The 14,057-nt window shown below is 42.7% G+C and overlaps 3 protein-coding genes across 7 annotated transcripts in view; 1 reads left to right on the plus strand and 2 right to left on the minus strand.

Moving 5' to 3' along the window:
• Positions 1-3,205, minus strand: part of PECAM1 (platelet and endothelial cell adhesion molecule 1) — a 39,928-nt gene extending 36,723 nt beyond the window's left edge. For all 5 annotated transcript variants that reach the window (XM_051634506.1, XM_051634505.1, XM_051634504.1 and 2 more), the window contains exon 1: positions 3,120-3,205. In XM_051634506.1, the coding sequence (XP_051490466.1) occupies positions 3,120-3,165 (46 nt within the window). In that variant the 5' untranslated portion in view covers positions 3,166-3,205. The remainder of the gene's footprint in view (positions 1-3,119) is intronic.
• On the plus strand, positions 2,107-6,625 carry MILR1 (mast cell immunoglobulin like receptor 1). The gene is made up of 8 exons (XM_051634510.1): positions 2,107-2,194; positions 2,282-2,326; positions 3,141-3,428; positions 3,763-4,047; positions 4,545-4,658; positions 5,103-5,192; positions 6,259-6,318; positions 6,432-6,625. The coding sequence occupies exons 1-8, from the start codon at positions 2,161-2,163 to the stop codon at positions 6,584-6,586; spliced, it is 1,071 nt and encodes a 356-aa protein (XP_051490470.1). The 5' UTR covers positions 2,107-2,160; the 3' UTR covers positions 6,587-6,625.
• Positions 6,626-7,418: 793 nt separating this feature from the next.
• POLG2 (DNA polymerase gamma 2, accessory subunit) lies at positions 7,419-13,095 on the minus strand. The gene is made up of 8 exons (XM_051634509.1): positions 12,553-13,095; positions 12,026-12,152; positions 11,775-11,880; positions 11,229-11,402; positions 10,068-10,208; positions 9,166-9,246; positions 8,237-8,337; positions 7,419-7,632 (listed from the first exon to the last, which is right to left on the minus strand). The coding sequence occupies exons 1-8, from the start codon at positions 13,082-13,084 to the stop codon at positions 7,467-7,469; spliced, it is 1,428 nt and encodes a 475-aa protein (XP_051490469.1). The 5' UTR covers positions 13,085-13,095; the 3' UTR covers positions 7,419-7,466.
• Between the last annotated feature and the right edge of the window lie 962 nt (positions 13,096-14,057).

Here is a 14,057-nt window from a genome sequence, read left to right on the forward strand (position 1 = left end):
TTCCTTGCATAATAGGACTGAGTAGTCAAGTACATTTTTCTGGAAGATTCTTTATATCAACCTAATTTAATCATTTACATTATGAACATCTGAAGCCTCATTTTCTAACCAGTACATGTTATTACTCCCCTAGTGGTAACTCGGCAATTGCAGTCTGGCTTTTATACAAACTTCATCAGTAAGCCTTAGCTATCATAATGGTTCCAGAATCTTTTCACATAGAAAGTGTCTCTATTAAAGCTCTTCAAAGAAATCACAAAAGGTGAAAAGCAAGCAGATATTGAAGTAGATGAAACAGCTAGGCACAAGTATTGGACAGTTAAATGAAATGCAGCTCTTTCCTATAATCCTGCATGTATAGTTGAGATGAATGGGACTTACTAAAGAAACCATATTCCCTCCTACTTCAGCCCCTAAATTCAAATTTCAAGAGAAAAAAAACCCAACATAACACCACACAAACAATACCAAAACAAACACAGAGGACACAGCTGCACTGAATTACAGAATCTCCACCCAAGGGAAGAGAAAGCAGGGTTGCTGAGCAGAGTCCAGACCAGCCAAGAAAGGCACAAACAGTTCTGGAAGAGCCCTCCTCACTTCCCAAAAAGAAATCCGGGCTCTCAAACACCACTTGTCTTCCCTAGATACCCAGGCTGCACGCCCTGGGGGAACCAACCAAGCCCTCTGTGTGTCTGCCATTTTAAAGCAGCTGTACCTGAGCCCCTGGTGACAATGCCTGGTTTTTACAAAGTAGACACAAATTCACAGCTCACCGTATCTATTCGCCATTATACAGAGACACAGGCCTCCGGAGGGGGAAGGAGGGAGGGCGGCCCAGGGCCCCTCAGGCCCCGGCTCTGCTCCTGGGCACCTGCCTGCCAGAGTCTTAAAGGCTTCTTCTTTTTTGGTGTGTGTTTGTGGTTTTCTGACAAAGAACAGGCTCCCACAAAAAGAAAATGTACCAATGCCCCCAGTTCTTCTGACAGTTGCGTTTTTACGCAAGGCTTCCTGCCAGCTGCAAAAAAAAAAATTCCAGTCTTGTGGTTAGTTGTCAGCACTTCCACATCAAGAGAGGTTTGCGAGGGCAGGGCGGAGGCTGTCCTGAAAGCAATCAAGCAAAAAATAACAAAACAAGGAGAAAGGAAGTGTCACACCAAATTCTGTAAGGAAGCTTTGCAATGCTGCAACAGACCAGGGAGGACTTTTGTATCACACAGGACAGACTGTAGGACCTTGTCTTGTAACCGTCAGAAACTGGAGACAAAGATCAACTAAGATGAGGATCACAACAACACTTTTAGGGCATTCTCTGTATAAGTAGTTACTTCTTCACACACAACAAGGCCTAGTGATCTTTAGGAGACATAGCTAAAGATTACACTCACTTTGTCCAAAGGGTAACAAATAAAGAACATCTACTTGCTGCAACTGTAATTATGCAGCTTTTTATTAGTGGCTAGATTATCAAAAGAGTCATCAAATCCATTTCTGCAGTGGCGTTTAACTCAAGTTCATGGTATTTGTACTATTCTCATACAAGTTTTCACTTCCTCACAGCTTAATATTCAAAGTTTGACCAAAATACTTCCTTAACAAGCTGGTTAGCTATAAATATTTATTAGCACCTTAAAACTTCTCTAGATTTGATAGTATTTTTTTTTTAATAGAGGTGTATTGGTTTTTTAATTACATTGCTGCTAATAATAAACAGTGCCATGTACTCCCTTAGCCTCAGCCTAAGAGCCTACGGTCACTTGCATTATCTCTAGTAAATGTGACTGGCTGCCATGAATCAGTGACCTCATTTCCTTCTAAGAGCAGCGCAGGAAAAATTATATACAGCCTTGTATACAGCGCAGCTCTACCACACAGCTCTCACACAGAAAAGCTGCTGATTATGTCAGTGACATCTTAGAATAACTCTAAGTAACATTCAATTGTATCCTAAAATGCCCTTCCTGACTCCAAAGCTTTTTATTCTGCTCGCTGCTCTGTCTGCCACAGACTGAATGCAAGTGGAATACAACAAAAGTCTTTACACAATCATCAGTAAAGACCAGTGCTATTTCCATATTTAGGACTTCCTCAGCCCTACAGCCACTCCTCAAAGATCTCCTTCATGTAATTCCACCAGCAGTCTTGCTCGGTATCAAGAAAATGTTTTTTCTCACTATTTTGCTGTTTTCCTACCGTAAGCCAAGGATGTACTTACATACTACAAATCTTTCTAAACAAGAATCATTGTTTCATGTCTAAAAGCTTTCTTTTTTCCTCTTAGTTCAAATGTCCCAGCAGACTCAGAAAACTACTGCAAATAGAAAAGGTAGGTTCTCTTTTTTTGTTGTTGTTTTGAAATATATGCTGAAATAAAATGTTAGCAGAAAAATAGGGGAGGGATTTTAAAATGTCCAAAACCTCCATGTAAAATAAAAGCTTTTGCCTCTGCCTGTGCAGTGAGGCAGTTTACAAGTTTTTATACTAAGTTAACTTTTTGCTGACCTGTATGTGGCCAAAATCACTTCAAGTTGTTACAACATATTTTTCCCCTCTAGAAGTGTCATAATTTCCTTAGTCATGACTAGTTTATTACCCTTTTCTATGAAAAGGTTTTTCTTACAAATGTATTTTTATGATCTCATAAAAGAAATCTAATTTGATAAACCATCAAGGCTGCTGCTGCTACAATTCAAAACTTTCATCTACTTACACAAGGTTAATTCTGCCTACTTACCTATGGCCACAAATAAAATACTTCATTTACTTTCAGGTTCACATACTACCTAACAACTAGCATGTAAGGTTATTTTTTTTCTACAATTAACACCCTGTAATATTTATAATTATCTTTTATACTTCTTTTCATTGCTGCGTTAGTTCAATAGCGGCTTTGTTGGTTCATCTGTTGGCTTTGTGTGGATGTGCTCTCTTTCACACAGAGACATGCATTTTTCATCAACTTTGTACTGATTTTGAAAACTACAAAGTTGTGTTGCCTGCTTCTGGAGGTGGAAAAAATATAGAAACCTGTATTTCAACAGAAATCAGGATAGCCTGACCCTTGACATACTTGGGGAAAAATCTGAGTGTTGCTTGGATGACAGGTGCTGTGAACTCACTCAGAAGGTTGTTCTTTCCAGAGATGCTGTCCAATCCCAGGCTCATGCCTGTTCGGGGGACATTGAATGTAGCAATGAATCAGGACGTGACCCTCTCCTGCCACTCAGACTCTGGATCTCCACCTGTCAGATACACATTGTTTAAAGACAGTCAGAAGATATCCGCTTTAAACAGGCCAGACTTGACCCCTGGTTTATTTAACTTGACAATCAACTCTGCCAGTGATATGGGTGAATACAAATGCAAAGCTGAGAATAACATCTCCAGTGGTGGAAAATACAGCAACAGTCTCAACTTCACCCTTGGAGGTATGTCTTGCTATACAGCTTCTCAGCCACATTTTATTGTAAGGCATGTAGCTGTGTCTGATGCAATGTAAGTGCAGCAGCAGGAGACAGGGTTGTTTGTGGCAGGTACTGCTCTGGACTGCAGTGTGTTCTTGCCTTGACTGTGAAGCTGAACTTGACTGCAGATAGTGATTATGACCTTAGGAGTCAGCAGTGCTGTTGTAACCAGGCTCACTGAGCTCTCCATCCTTGATGCCCATCTCATTTGCCAGTGTTGCTGCTGCTGAACTCTGAGTCTTGCTTTGGAGCTTGTCCTGTACCCAGTGATGCAGCCTTTTCCTCTTTCCTTTCACAGAGCCAGTTTCCAAACCAGTGCTGAGCTCACCCACCTCTCAAGCAAAGAAAGGCCAGAACGTGACCCTGTCCTGTCTCTCAGAGAACGGCTCTCTTCCTATCACATACATATTCTTCAGAGGAAGACAAACCATCTCTCCCCCAGTGAAGATGCAGAAGAGAGAAGCAGCTGTGATTTTTCTGTTTATCAATTCCTCTAGTGACTTTGGAACCTATAAATGCAGAGCTGAGAACAGCTTCCGCAACAACACAAAATACAGCAACGGATTCAACTTCACAGTAGCAGGTAGGCATGGAGCAGCTGACCACTGCTGGTCAACAGGGACCACAGCATTCAGAATGTTACAACAATGCAAGTTTTTTAGCCAGAACTTTTGTTCTTGCAATAAACTATAATGTTTGACAATAAAAAAATAATTTGAGTTTTTAAAAATTAAGGCAAAAAACTTCCCTGCAGCCTAGACAGTAGCAGAGGCTGAAGTGACTGCGAAGCATGAATGTTAAAGACTCACTTTTAAAAGAGCCTCCTGGTCCACCTTGGGAAGAGTCCGGTTTTGTTTTTCTCTGGTTCTATGAAAGGAAGAGTCTACTGGCACCAGCAAGCTCCCTTCGTTCTGCTCTGGCAGTGCACACCTGGGAATCTCCTGTGTAGTTATGTTATCCACAGTTAATCCAAAAGCTGAAAGAAATGCAAAGTCTTGATTTTAATTTACAGAAAATACTTAGAACATGAAACAACATTTCATTGCGTACACACTTTTTTCTTTTTTTCCTTTTTGGCAGAAGAGAGACACCATTATCATCCTCTGATAATTTCTCTTGGGCTGATCTTGTTACTGTTTGTGATAGGATTTGCTCTGGCAGTTCCATTTTTCATAATTCCTTCATATAAAGCAAGTGAGTTATTTGAACATCTGTTTCATTTTCCAGAAGTGCTCATTTATGTTGTCAATATAGTCTAGTGAGTAAACATCATGTTACAAGCAGAGTTATGCTCTTGGTATTTTAAGATGTCTTGAAGTCTCTTCTTAACCAGCACAGGCAACTTAACAAGACAGTGACAAAGCAAAACCTCTGCGCTATGTTTTAGATGGCAGGTCTGGGATGGGGGAAGCAAAGCAACATTTAATTTAATGCACAGAAATGTTGGAAGGAATTAAGACCTCATTGTTCTTAGTAAAGCAAGAAAATTCTTATTAAAATGTCCTTGGTTAAGGAGTATTTTTTATTATGAAAATAACGTTATCTGAGATCTTCTGTAATTAAAGAAATAGTAAGGAGGCATTCCCCTGTAGGAAGAACTGATATACATATAAGGTGTTTTTCTTTTACAATTTGCAGAAAAATTTAAGTCTACTAGGCCCTCAACTGGCCTTACTTCAACAGTGAATGCAGAAGATGCTGAAAACTGTGTCATATACACAGAGATTGGTAAGTTGATGCTGCTTCCCATGCAGTCATGCAACTGACTTTTGGGAGTCTGGTTGAAGAATGTTATGATGTTTGGTTGAAGAATGCTGTTACACTCTTTGTAGCTGGCATGGGCCAATTCTTCAGGTACCGCAAAACAGTGAAAGGGGACACCTACTACCCCTCTAAATCAGCTAATACCCCGGCCAACCATGCCAGGCAGAGATACATTATTTGAAGTCCCTCAGGATCCACACTTGGCACCACCTATCAGCCATGCAGCCAAAACTGCAATTGATGAAATTAACTGAAATTCTATATAAAAATCTACTGTAAACAGAAGTAAAATTTAGAATTGTACTTGGCAACTCATAGTGATGATTGAAATAGCCATTAGAGAAGAAAAAAGAAAATCAAAAGACAGTAATGCCCATTTACTAAGAGACAGAAGTGGGTGATATGCAAGTTGTAGCAAACTAAAACGTACACAGCTCTTGCATTCTGTTCCAAATTGTTCAGCACACAACAGCTCTCTATTCCAAGTTTCTTAACTTTGACAAGACTCACAGTCAGTTCAAACTGAAGTTAGGAGGTAATGCTAGACAAGAAAGCAACTGGCCTCTATGTTAAGACATTGTACCACCACTACTCCAATTGCAGAAAATACACAATAACTAAGACATTAGGTGAAAGCCATTACTGTCTTGTAGCTTTCTGCATTTGCCTTATATATGAATGTTGGCATTTTCAAGGAAAAAAGAAACACCCAAAACAAACTAACAGCAAAGGTATTGTTTCCTGTTTTGAAATATCAAGCAAGGCAATCATTCTCTCTGAATAAATCTGCCTTCCTGTCGACAGCAGAGAGCAGCTCTGCCAGATCCCTATCAGCATTCTGTCCACAGAGCCTGCAGAGACACTGACAACAACACTGATGAGGCCCATGACTGCTACGTAAAGCATGGTAGATTTATACTCAATATAAACCCTCTTGCTTTGTTTCAAGATTTTTTTAAAATAAGTATTTATTTTTTAAAAATCTGGTCAGTCTCTTGTCATTAACTGCTGTTCCTCATCTTTCATCCAGAACCTATCAGAGCAGAAGAATATGTCAACTTTTCTGTTCTTAGAGGAGAAGACAACAAAGGTGAAAACCATGCAGATGTTATTAGTGACCAAGATGCTGATGCTATATTAATTCTTATATTGTGTATCTGTACCAAAAAAAGCAATTATGATTTATGTTATTCTGACTTTTAGAAGAGAAGAGGCCTTGTGCCACACTCTATTCAAAGGTCCTCATCAGAGACACAGTACAAGGTAAGATCTCTCTTGTGATTAACTTAATCATTTATTTCAAAGAATCTTTCAGTGCTCAGATGTGGTTAGTACCACCAAGGTACAGAAAGAGATGATGTTTAGATACTAGTTGCTGGCCTCATTGTTTTGTAGACAGACAACAGAACCCATTCTCTACCTGCAAGCAAAATCCCCAAGTCATAATGTCTAAGGACTTCAACTTAGAAAAAGCAGAACAGACAAAAATTGGAATTAACAAAGACCCAAACAGTTATCTCATTAGACAAACAGCAGCTTATTGCCCAAATAGCACCATAAAATAATGATTCAGTTTTGTATCTATGCAAACTCCTGTATCTGATTTTGAATAAAACACATTAGGATAAGTATGATCACACATTAGTCTTTTTCCATTGTTTTCTACGTACAAATATGTTTTGTCCATAAAAATGCTTGTAAAAAACTCCTTACAATTTATTTATTCCATTTCCTGTTACTCTTGATAATATATTTCTGATTTTTATATTTATGAAGTGCAAGATGAATGCTTAGCTTAAATGTTGAAGAACTGAGGCCATGTGAATAAAATACATTTCTATAAAGAGATAGTACAAAGATACTTACTGACGTTATTAAAACACTTAAGATTTGGAAGTCTTTTATAGAAAACACCATTTTCCAGCAGAGACCATACTTGTATCAGCAATACACAGATGAAAGACTGTGGGTTTTTTTAGGTTAGGATGGAGTATTTTCAGTAAGACAGTAAAACCAAAGGCATGGAAGAGAATATCACTGGCATTGCTAACAAGGAACAAGTTTGTCTCTTTCTTTTTAAGGTAACCTGTAAGACCTGAATAGTCTAGATTTGACAGAAAACAGATGCACCAAGTTTTAGCAGAACTATGGGCAGAGAAACCACTGAGTCCATGACACTGTAGAAGCCAGTTCAGGCAGAAATTATTAAGAAAATAATTTTATTCAACAAATCTAAGTTTACATATTTTTGGCTGATGTTACATACTTCACTAAAAAGTCCTTTAGCCTGGAAATGTGCATCATTTCCTTCATGGTGGTGTCTCTGCTTCTCAGCTGGACCACTCCATTCTCTAGAGTGGCATCAGTTATCAAGACCATGAAGAGAACACTCATCTCATCATACCTGCAAAGAAAAGAGCACACCTGTTACTGCTCCTGGTGTATGAGAAACTCAGCTAAGTTATGTACACTGACCATAACCTGAAAATACTTGTTTTTGCTATGTTGTACTAAGCCCAGTGTGAACACATCAGCTTTCTTGTTGCCATTCCTTGCTTTCCTGATCACATTTCTTTAATTTAGTTACTTCAGTACATAAAAATAATGTGACTTGGTCACCTTTTACAAGGGTATTTTTGTAGAAGCAGAATATATATTTCTTCTGTTATTTAACAGTCAGACTTACTTTGAAGACTACTGCAAGGTTATGACTCATCTAAAGTAATTTATTTTCAATAGTAGAGTCTAAAAGGCATCTCACAGTTTCAGAGAACCAACAACAACATCTGAAAGACTAAAATTCACTTAATTTAAAAAATGATCTGACATTTCCCTTCCTAATACAACTAACTAAATCCAAGTTTATAGTTGGGAATACATGCCTTCAGTCATGTGGTTACTGCACTTGGTGACTTCTTACTGAAAACAGGCTTATTTTCACTATTCCACAGAAAGTCATCTTTCACCTTCACAGTGTAATTTACAAAAGACTGTTTCTTTCTCCTTACTTTGTATAAAGCTGGTCCAGTGATACCTGCATGGTTTCAAGATAACCGGGCCATACAGAAATTCTATTTTCTGACAGTTCATTGAACAATCCTTGACAGACCTGTTTTTATTTAAAAACAAAAGTTAAAAGACAGACTTTGAGGGTTTGAAATTCTACACAATGAAAGCATTAGAACTCAAGTTAATGTCTGGTATTAGCATTCCTAGCTGGTGTTAATTTTCTGGCTGAAATAATCTCAAAGGAGAAAGCAGCTTGGCAAATAAATCTTAACTTCTATTTAAAAACATGCCAGTGTAAATTTCCTCCCTTCTATGGGGACTGGCTTCACGATCAACTTCCACAAAAACATTTTAAAAAGCCTTCTGAAGATGTGACCTGTGTGTTAAGATAATTGTGAAAGATTAAGAAGCTGAGGATTGTTTTATTTATTTTCCTTAATTTTGCAAGGAACAAATACCAACTCTCCTACAGTACTAAAAGCACCGTGTTAATGCAAGGCAGGCACCTATTACCCTCAGTCTGCATTTATGTTAGGAAGAAATTCTTCCCTGTGAGGGTGGTGAGACACTGACACAGATTGCCCAGGGAAGCTGTGGCTGCCCCATCCCTGGCAGTGTTGAAGGGCAGGTTGGACGGGGCTTGGAGCAACCTGGGCTGGTGGGAGGTGTCCCTGCCCAGGCAGGGGGATTGGATCTAGATAATCTTAAGGTCCATTCCAACCCAAACCATTCTATGACTCTATGATTCCTTCAGCTACAACCCACAAGCTGCACAGTGGAAGCACTGTGCAATAAATCTGTACCACCATCAATCTCTGAGAATCAAAGCTGTAACATGATTTTCCCCAAAGTAATCAGTGTCCAAACTGTGACAGAAGGTTACATGGAAAGTCAATGCTCAAAAATAAAAATATTTCTTACAACCTACCTGTCTCAGCTCTGTTGTTGGACCTTTTCCTACATCCAAGGCTACTTTAACGGGTGCTAAACAAGGATGGAGCTTAAGTACCTAAGAATTTTACAAAGAGTGACAGATTAGTGTGAAATTCTAAAGCAAACTAGGAAATACTAGATTTTTTTCCTGAAATTTTAAACATACAAACATTTCTCCTAAGACAACATCCTGAATTAGAAGCAAGCTGTATTTAATATAACTAGTACACATGTTAGCTTTATCAGTCTGGCAGGACTTGCTCCATTTTGACTAAGCCCCAGAAAAGAGATGAAGTTTCTGACAGCAGAGCACCACCTCCTTTCATGGAGCCAGTCACCAGAGACAGCCCAGCAGACACCATCCAGCCTAGTGCCTGTTCTCAAAGACCAAATGGTTGTTTGATTAAAAAGTGCTGTCTGAAAGCTAGCACCCCAGCTCCAGAAATGAGGGGAAAAGTGGAAATAAGGTTGGTCCTTAGGAAAATGCCCCACTACCATCTACAACCCACTTCTCTCAGCAACCTTCAGATGCTGCCCGAGGAGACAAACTCCTCTTTCCCAAGCACAGCAGGTACATTTCAGTTCCAAACTCCAACACTTGCATGGCAAGAGCCTACCTTCTCATCAGAGAGAAGGTCAAACAAGAAAGGTGACCTTAGAATGAGAGAAAAATTGCTTATATGGGCAAAAAGCACCACAGAGTCCTATGGGAGTAGCTTATTGCTACCAGTGAGGAGTGTCCTGTCTGCACCTGTTGAGGAAGGGAGCAGAGGATGGCCATGTGGAAAAGGGAGGCAATTCCATGCTTGAATTTACAACACTTCTGTGGGTGTTGTACTTGGTCCTGCCCCTGCCATCCATCATCCATTCTTCCTTACACTTTCTACAGAAAATTACCTTTCTCTGTGCATTTTTCTTTTTTGTCAGTGGATGCTCAGCTAGCTGTAGAGAATCAAAGAGGTATGCTAGCACTCCTCGGTCCAGATTTCCACTCACAGACAGGACATGAGGAACAACATTCTTCCTTCCATCTCGGCCCTGAAGAGAAAAAACCCACAAAGGGCAACCTCAGAGATTGTCCCCCAAATCCATTTGTTTACTTTAAATGTATAATGAGGTATTGTGCTCAAGTGCCCTTGTTAACATTTAAAACAGAGAATTTTTACAGTTACAGCAATCTTAAAAGTGTAACAGTAACTAGGTAAGTGTGTAACACCTGGGAAAGCAGAAAACTGGAGCAGGTTGGGGTTATTTTGTTGTCCTGCCTCTCTGATCATACATTTACATCTATGGCCAGTACACTTGAAACTCTGCATTTTATCTCAGAGGTTTGCAGATCCTGCCAAGCGACCACAAGGATTTGCCCACACGTTTTGAGAAACCACTGTGTAACCCACAGGTTTTCAGGTTATGTTACAGTCTTCTGCCTCCTGTGCAGAAATAAGCTACAAAACCAGGAAAGACAGGAATGTCATCAAATGGAGAAGGTTGCAATTTACTGGTAAAATACAGTTACTCTCATTCTATCTCTACAGCCTGACTTTCCAAATATTGCCATCCCCAGAAGTTTGCCTCTATCCAATACATTCAGTGGAAATGTTTCCCTCTGCTCCATCCCCCCTTCCGAGTGTGCCCACTTCTAACAGCCATTTGCAGTGTTATCATCCATTAATCCACATATGCTTCTAGATAGATGGAACTGGACAAGCTACGGAAATAAAAAACGTTTACAGCTTCTTTTCTGATGTCAACATTACTTTTCTGATGTGAACTTTACACAACACCCCAAGTTTGTCTTGACATCTACACACAGCAACTGTTTTGTCGATATAGCTCATCTCTAATTTCAAAGAATTAACTCCTTGTGAAAACAAAACAACCCCAAACACTATATTATCTGCTTTTGAAAATGAAGACCTAACTGCAGAGTGTCAGTTCTACTGTTTTTACAACAACAACAAAAGACAGTCACATGCTAAGCAACTGGACAAGCAGAGAAACTGTTTATCTCACATGTTAACACCTTTTCAAAAAGTATTTTATGGTAGTAAACCTTACAAGCAATTTTGATCTCTCCCCTGGATACATCTGTAACAGTTCAGTATCACCAAGGTTTTTCAAAGTTTCTATTGTTTCTGTTCCCCAAGGGAAGCTGTAATATAAATGAAATCCTCTTCTTCCTTCTTCATCCTGAAAGTCACTGCTGCTGAAGTTAGATGGGCCCACTGCAAACTGGAAATGAAAGGGGTCAGTTATCACTCCTCTGCACGCTGCATTAACTACAAAACAAGGCTGGCATGCTTGAACCTGAAGTCTATGTTTTTCAGCAAGAGATTTTTATAAATTACAGCCCAAGTCTCTCAGCTGCTTTACAGTATTTTGATCTCAAATCAGTTACACACACAAAACATTTGTCTTTGTAGAAGCCATGTTGTAAACTACTTAACCACTTGCCATAGTCTTGTTTCTCCCAGTAAATATATGTATTTAAGTGACCAAAGGCAAGCAGGGTTAACTCCACAAAACCCATCAGGCTGTCTATTCCCCCTCTATTTGAGATGGAAGGAAGCAGGCCCAGACTTCCCACGGGAATGCTGCTGTTACCTTTCTCCACCATTGGAGTCTCTGGCGTAGCCAGTAATCGAGCCACTGTCCTGCAGTTCTGGGAGAGCTAAACCATGCAAGCAAAGACGTGGTCCTTTCGCCTATTCTTTAAACAATAGCAAGGTCAGCAAGTTAACTCCTTCAAAAATAACAGGGAAAAAGCAAGAAACAGTATTCAAAAATAATCCAAAAGCTAACCAAGTGCAGAACAGTGTAAGTATGACGAGGGATCAATCCCTCTATTACTCTACCTTGTAAAGTTTTTGTTGTGTGGTTCATTTTCTGGAATGGAGTGAAAACACACTCCAATCTGTGCAAGGCCACAAGGCAGCCTTTTGTTCACCAGTTCTAAGCAGCCAACATACTGTGCCAAAACACCTGCCAGGAGACAAATTGCCCATTTCAGTAGCCACAGAAAAAAAATATTTTCAAAATTCTTCTGACAGTGAACATAACACACACACTGCTTGTACGTGCAGCCCCTCTAGTGTTAATGTCTTGCAGAAATTGGCTCTGCAGGTGCAGCCTGCCTCCTCCAGGCACTGTGGTAACTGATTTTAAGAGGCCTTTCCCCTAATGTCAAGGGGATTCACGCTGCTCAGGGCCTTGACAAGAGCAGGAACTCACAGCACGCAGGGGACACTTCCCCAGAGCACGAACACAACGGGAAATTCTCCTCAAACGCAGCTGGTTGGCTCCCAGCAACAAAAACACGCTGAGGCGCCCGGGCCGCCCGCAGCGCTCCGGAGAGCCCCGCACGGACGGACGGGGCACGTACCGGGCAGCAGGCTCTCGCGAAGCACCCCCGCGCTGCCCAGCACGTCTGGCAGCGGCGCCCTGCCCTGCAGCCCTTCCAGCAGCGCCTCCGGGCTCAGCAGCCGCAGGCCGGGCCCGGCGCCGGGCGGGCTGTGGAGCGGGGCCTCCACCTGGAACACCTGCTCCCGGAAGGCCAGCACCGAGTCCCACCACTGGGCCGCCAGGTTGCCGCGCAGCGCCACGCCCAGCGGCCCGAGGCCCGGCTGGCAGCCGCTCAGGTACGCGCGCCAGGGCAGCGCGGGCCGCGGCCCCGCAGCGCCGCGCAGGAAGTGCCGCCGCCAGCACAGCTCCAGCAGCTCCTCCCCGCCCGCCCCCGCATCGCCGCCGGCAGCTGCCGCGTAGGGCCGCGCCGGGGAACCGGCCTCCACCCCCTCTGCGGCCCGCGCGGCGGGAGGCGGCCGCCCGAGCCCGAGCCCGAGCCCGAGCCCGAGCCCGGGCCGCGGCAGCGCAGCGCGCCCGCCCCAGCGCCGCCCGTGCCGGCAGCCCAGCGCCATCTTGCGCCGCCCGCGCGCCGGGGGGGGGAGCTCTGCGCATGCGCCGCAGCGCGCAGGGAGCGGAGCGGGCGCGCGCCTGTGTGGAGCGAGCGGGGCCGCGCATGCGCGCTGGTCCCGCCCCGCCTGCCCCGCCCCGGGAGCCCCGCGGGACCCAGCCGGGGGCAACGGAGCCCACGCCCAAGGGCCGCCCCTCCTGCTCAGCGGGCCGGGCGCGGCTCGGGGCGCGGTGGAAATTTCCAGCCGTGCTTCATCGGTTCTGTCCCCGTGCCAGGGGGAGCTGAGGCGAGAACCGTCCCGCGAACGGGCTGCCAGGAGGAGCGGGCACAGCCCCTGCAGGCACGGGGCAGAGCCCCGCCGCGGTGCAGCGCCCACCGCACCCTGGACACGACCCTTCCCCCCCCGGAGCACTTCCCTTGGTCTAGGTATTTGGAAACACCACGAGGCAAAAAAATTCAAGCCGTGGTTTTGTGTTTCAGAGCTGTGCCTTATTTTTAACAAAAATCACTCGTAGCGCTAGAATGCAGAACGTTTTAGGCCACGTTGAAAATTCCTTCAGCTTCAAGAGGCAGCTTAGGTGGCAGTGCCAGCTTCCACCTCATTACACTTAAGTCCACCAAGAATCTACCACCTTGAAAAACCTGTACTGAAGAGTCACAAGGTGGATCTCCTGTTATTTCCTGATTAGGTTTCCAAAGCACTTTGAACCAGTACAACTTGCAAACACCTTTCTGGGTTTCCCTTCTTAAAGTGTGGTCACTGCCCTCTCCCACTTAAAAGGAGAAAGCTATTTCTTCTTTGCATCAGTCACCAAGACCTCACTCTGTCAATTTTAATTCACAAACTAGAATTTTTCTGAAATTTTTTCAGTATCAAGTTTTACCAACAACAAGTTGCCTCTATGTTTTGCTTCAGGCAACTGAACTGTTAACATATTTCAAGGATAAATAACTACCTGCTTCCTTGTCTTCGCAGT

Source organism: Apus apus, chromosome 17, assembly GCF_020740795.1.
Source record: "Apus apus isolate bApuApu2 chromosome 17, bApuApu2.pri.cur, whole genome shotgun sequence".
Lineage (NCBI taxonomy): Eukaryota > Metazoa > Chordata > Aves > Apodiformes > Apodidae > Apus > Apus apus.